Genomic DNA, 6,153 nt, shown 5'->3' with positions numbered 1-6,153 from the left:
AGGAAAATAATCAGAAATTATGCAAACACTGATCAAATTTTGCTAAATTATGCGGGGTGCATAAAATCCCGGGGACAGTTGTAAGGGGCTTCATTGAGCGAAAAGCACACACACACACACACACTACATAATATTATGCTCTTATATATGTACAATTCCACCCCATCCCCCTTCTGTCTCTCTCTCTCTCTCCATAAACAACAGATTCACGAAATAATAGTTTCACAAACAGCTTTCCTTGTCTACGGCCATACCACGTTGAACCTACCGGTTCTCGTCCGATCACCGAAGTCAAGCAACGTCGGGCGTGGTTAGTACTTAGATGGGTGACCGCTTGGGAACACCACGTGCTGTAGGCGAATTTTTTGTTTTCTGGTTGTTGTTTTTTTACGAAAATTAAATTTGAATGATTAATTATTGATAAGCAAAAACACTGCAAGAGATTAATTCGCCATCTTAGACCTACAATTACAGATTTCTGTATGACATTTTTGGCCGTTTTGAGTTACTACTACCAGGATGTAGAGAAAAAATTATAATGTTCCATCTGTTCTATCAAAATCGTAGGGTTATTAATTGGGAGTCGTTATCAACATATTTCAAAGAATTGCATTAAAAAAAGCTTTGAGATTGAGATGTGAATCTCAACAAATTGAATTAACGTCCAATCTCTCAAAAGTAGGCAGTGGGCCGGTAGAGCTTTGCAGTTCTAGTCTACTATAACTATAATAGTATAATCCAAGAGGGTAGCGATTGTAGCAAATAGCGCTCCCTCCTACCACAAGCCAATCTATTTTTAGAGCTGGGCGAGGAATCGATTCAGAAACCGATTCCCACGATTAATGCTACAGAAGAAAAGTTCCGGCTCCTTTTTACGTAAACCAGCGGTTATCAGTTGCTTTGCTTTGATCACTAAAATCTTCTCCTCTTTCTTAGAATTTCTTTTTGAAAAGTAAAAGTTGATGCTTCGTAGTGTTCCGAAATCAAGGTTATCCTAAATCCTGAAGATGTTCGGAGCCAACCAGGTAACCACCGGGAAAAAATCACGTCATTAGAAAGTAAGTATTTGGGTTCGGAGTCGAGTCCTACGATTCCTAGCTTTCAATAATCATGAACCTAGCCGTCCAGCACTACTGTTTATCCCATATTTTGGCATCATTTTGGGATTCCCACTTCGCTCTCGTCAACAATCTCTCCTTCCACCTCGCCTTTACTTGGGTCTGATTATTTTTTCGTGTCGAAAAATATTCGCTTATATTATTTACTAGGAACGACCTTGTTTTAAAAAAATAAAAAATCCTAAGTACGCGACATTTCACTTGAAAACCAAGCCGAGTCCTTTCCTAAGTGAAAGTGTTAAAATGTTGAAGAGACAGAATAGACTGTGAGTGTATGTCAATGTGTCTGTCAGTGTGGTGTGAGTGTGTGTGTGTGTGCGTGTGTGTGTGTGTGTGTGAGAGAGAGAGAGAGAGAGAGAGAGAGAGAGAGAGAGAGAGAGAAAGAGAGAGAGAGCGAGAGAGAGAGAGAGAGCACATGCCACAGAGACACTGTGCGGGAGTATGCCTGTACGTGTGATTGAGTTACGCATGGTAGTCATAGTCATAGTGACTCATAGTGCGCTCAAAAATTCGTGGCGCAACTTCCCCAAATATCTCTTTTACGAGTGACTCAGTGTCACCCATACTTTGCACAGCAGTTTGCATCAATTTGTCTTAACTTAATATAATCATATTTTCCCACAGCAATTGAGGCTACATTAAAAAACGTTTCTTCATAAATTTATATAAAATACTGCAAATTTCATTCGCGCGGAAAATGTAATAGTTCACAGAACCCCTCGCTTCTCACACACATTTTGCATACGCATTTGGCCTACGTCACAGCTCACCAATGACACTCTTTAGTGGCAATCTTTGTTACAAGAAATAGCCTACATAAGAGCGACATTCCTACAAAGGGAAAGCAATCTTTTTTTTTTTTGGCTTCTGTTTTCCGTTTTAGAAATAAAGATTTTATTTATTTTTGCGGAGCTGGTCAGATCTGAGAACGTTGTCGTGGTAAAGTTTAGATCTATGATGGACTAGTCGCCACAACATGAGACCAGACGGGACTATTTTCAAGAAATCAGGGGGGGCAGCCCCTTCCTCACCCCCTCTCTCTCTCTCTCTCTCTCTCTCACACACATACACACACACACACACACACACACACACACACCCCCCCACACACACACACATACACACCTCCCCAGACAAAACTACAACCACCAAAACGTCATGTTTAATGGGACAAGTACTTTGGCTCTCAGTCAGGTGCTTAACTCTTGGCAGGACAAAGTTCGATCTACCTTTTTTTCTTTCTCACTCTGTCTTGCTTCTTGTGTGGAAAAAGCATTCTCTTTTACCCAGAAATGATTTTTTTGTCTTCTTCTCTATCATTACTCTATGCATTCTCTTGCTAGACCTCAGATTTCAGGGGTAGTCGACTGCTGGTTCTTCAGTTCTTCAATCTGCAGTGAATGAAATTGATTTTTACTTATGCGACCGTTTTTCCAACTTCGAAGAGCCCCTTGCCTTCTCAGACAGCCACATTCCGATTTTGAAGGTACCGTGCATATATTACTATTATTGTATTCTATTTGTTTTTACACAAGTGTACAACGACTAGAACATTTTCAGGTTTGGCAGGGACTCACTTAGAATTTTGCCCGCGTGGCTGTCAAAGCCTACTCTTATTGATTTAAGGAAGCACACAGGACCTCCGACATTTTTTCCCCTTTATCCGAGAAGGCTATGATCAGTTGTTTGTTTTTACTGTTTTTGTAAGTGTTTTACGGCGCTCGCAACTGCATAAGGTCATATGAGCACGCGGTCTATGATCAGTGCTGTGGCTGAAAGTTGAAAGACAGTTGTAAGAAGGTGTCAGAAGTAGCAGTAGAAAGAGACTGGAGTATAGGAGAGAGGAGCCCAGATGAGGAGGGGGGGGGCATTACGTGGAGATGATAGCAGATGACAGAATAGGACTAGAGGACAAGAAAGGAGGTGAGAGGAGAACATTTTAGAGGAAGTTTTTTAGTCACAGTCACAGTCAGGTTTTGAACATTGAACCTACCGTACAAAGAATGAGAGGAGAACATCATGACACCTCTAGACCAACAGAGCCCCAATGATTTTTTTACGTAAGTTTTCTTTTCTTGAAAGAAGCATGGAAAACATATTGTTACCAAACCTTGTTTCAAAATGTTCGCAGTTCCATATATTACAAGCGCAAAATAATATGACAAACAAACAAGCAACAATACCACAAACAACACAATAATACAACCAACAAACAAAGAATCATACCACACAAGCTGACAGTTGTATTCCCATTCTTTATTACGATTGCAGAAGGAGAATAGAACAAGTTAACAATCTCACTTCCCAAAACTCAAAATACAATCCAATCTTGCTCCAACAATTTCCTGCGGCCAGTTGCTCAAGGCGTATCTCTACCGTTTTTTCATGAATATGTACAAATATAATGACCACTGAAGTTAACTGAATCTACAAACAGAATTAAAAGTCCCACATAAGCTGGTAGCAAGACGTTCGCGCCCCCCCCCCCACCCAACCCTCTCTCTCTCTCTCCCCCCCTCCCCCAGACACCACAGGGTAACAGAGGTGGGGAAAGCAAAGTACGTGGTCAGTATTGCATACAGACGAACCTCAAAGGCCACCAAAAATGACATACGTCTGTAAGCAATACTGCCCGCGAGTAGATAAACTGCTATCATAAATACCTAACAAAAAGAAGATATCATGAGAAGTAGAGCAATCTGTATATTAGAATGTTCAGCTTGACCTCAAGTCAAGAGGCAGAACGGTTGTCCCTGGGCTAAAATAAAAGCCAGTAACTGATTTTAAATGAATTAAATATAATAACCCTTTCTGTAGTTCCAGATGAGAGGCATGACTTGACCTATACCTATGTCCAATGTCTTGAAACACCGACAAAACATTTTTTCTCTGACCAATTATATGCACCCACTTTTCCTGCCAAACCAATGAGTGTGGAAATGTTTCAGTGCTTCCGCTCCCTCGCTCTTGGTTCCTCGACGACTCCCACAAACTTTGACATGATCAACATTTTCCCATCAGCCAACAGTCTCCCCACGGACAAACAGTGTCCCCACGGACCAACAGTCTCCCCACGGACCAAAAGTCTCCCCATGGACCAACAGCTCTCACTGAGAGCAAGTATAATCAATGTGTCACGGTGGGACCAGGCACTAATCAATTTTTGGGCATATATACATTCGCTGGCTGGGTGCAAGAACCCTACAAGTGCCAGTTTGCAAATTGGCACTTGTAGGGTTCTTGCACCCAGCCAGCGATTATGGAGTTGTTGGTATTTTCTTAAAGTTTGTTCATCTGTCTTGCTTTCCGATGAAAAAAATGCCCCATCTATCATTTTAAAAAGTTGAGATATTTGTGCTTGAAGGAGGTGAGGGTTGCCTGGTGTCAGAGGTAAAATAAACGAGAATATGACGCCAAAGTTTGCTGAATTCCAAAGCTTAAGTTCTTGCAAACTGAAAATTTACATTTTTTAAATCAATATTTTCTTAGTAAAATCCTAACAGAAATTCGTTTTTCAATGGACATTAAAGGTGTTGAGACACCCTCCCTCCAAAATTAATTTACAAAATTGGACAACAATTTCCCACCAGGCTGAAAAATGTTGGTATCTTCCACTGCAATATTTTGACGAGAGCCTGATGTCACGGCAGTGGCACATAAATATCTGTTACAGTACATATGTCTATACCAAAAAAAATTTATTAAAAAAAAAAAAAAAAGCCTGCACCGCGGTCATGGAAAAAAGAATTATAAATAAATGAGTTTGTCGAGAAAACAACAGGAAAATTTCGACACAAAAAACAAGCATCTAAAAAGATTCAACATGGTTAAGTTTACTTTCCTGTCTCACTATCAGTGGATGTTTCTTCTAAAAACTTGGGAGACCAAAATTGACTTCTGGTTTGTTCTAGTAAAGAGTTTTTTTTACGGCACTTGCAAACAGACAGGTCATATCAGAGCCCAAGATGAGAGGCGTTACTAGAGTGTAACATACAGAGAAAAGGAGAGATAAGGACCATAGATGTTTGATAGGTAAGAAGAAAGAGAGATAAGGACCATAGATGTTTGATAGGTAAGAAGAAAGAGAGATAAGGACCATAGATATTTAATAGCAAAGAAGGAGCAAACTACTTCAGGGCACCCATCAACCACCCACAAAATCAATTTCCACATCGTGTTAAAAAATGCCCCTGCCTGTGTTCCCCCGATCCCATCCACCCGGTCACACGCAGTGTCACCCGGTCACACCCGGTCACACGGTGTACTCTCTGCCTCTGTACTCCCGGCTCTTCGTCTCCCCGCCCCCCTCCAGCTTGGACAGCAACAGTTCGGCGCCCTTGAAGGACATCTTGCTCAACGACTTCCGCACGGGCTGAAGGTTTTCCTGAACGCGCTCCGTGATCGTCGAGCAGCCCACCTCCAGGAGACTGCAACGACAATAAACAGGAAATGTTACAAAAAGAACAAATATTACAATAGCATCAAATGTTACAATAAGATCAAATGTTACAATAGCATCAAATATTACTATAACATCAAGTATTACCATCAAATATTACTATAACATCAAGTATAACCATCAAATATTACTATAACATCAAATGTAACAGGAATTATTACAACATCAAATATTACAACAACAGCAAATGTTACAAAAAGAACGAATGTGAGGCGTGCTGACAAAATGAGTTTACAAATGGAGATATTGACCAAAATCGACAGTAGGGTCAAATTTGTAGATTTTCTATTAATGATGCCATATTCTGTAAGTTTTTTTTTTTTAATTTTTTTTTTTAACCAGACATCTTTCTTGTTGTATACTGAGAACACAAAACGCTGCACCCATTACTCCCTGCTCTTGCCTGTCAGGTCAGCAGCCTTGACCTTTTCTCAAACTTCATCTCCACTAAGACGACACTGAGAGGGTGAACAGCTATCAAAACTCCTCAAAATGACCAATGTCCTAGAATTCCTTTCGGGGACTCAAACCAGGCCCCTCCACAAAACAATAGCATGACACCAAATGGTCAAATGG

The 6,153-nt window shown here is 40.6% G+C and overlaps 1 protein-coding gene and 1 non-coding gene across 2 annotated transcripts in view; one reads left to right on the top strand and one right to left on the bottom strand.

Annotated features, from left to right (window-relative positions):
* Window positions 1-240: 240 nt before the first annotated feature.
* On the top strand, window positions 241-359 carry LOC118478914. The gene has a single exon (XR_004859354.1). It is a non-coding gene; the product is annotated as a 5S ribosomal RNA (ribosomal RNA).
* Window positions 360-5,377: 5,018 nt separating this feature from the next.
* LOC101848713 (pumilio homolog 3) overlaps window positions 5,378-6,153 on the bottom strand; it is a gene marked incomplete at its 3' end in the record, with an annotated part of 20,665 nt that continues 19,889 nt past the window's right edge. The window contains 1 exon segment of the mRNA XM_035973399.1: window positions 5,378-5,545. Within this exon segment, the coding sequence (XP_035829292.1) occupies window positions 5,378-5,545 (168 nt within the window).

Source organism: Aplysia californica, unplaced genomic scaffold (genome assembly GCF_000002075.1).
Source record: "Aplysia californica isolate F4 #8 unplaced genomic scaffold, AplCal3.0 scaffold01197, whole genome shotgun sequence".
NCBI lineage: Eukaryota > Metazoa > Mollusca > Gastropoda > Aplysiida > Aplysiidae > Aplysia > Aplysia californica.
Note: the sequence above shows the minus strand (reverse complement) of the source record. Positions and strands in the feature narration are given on the sequence as shown.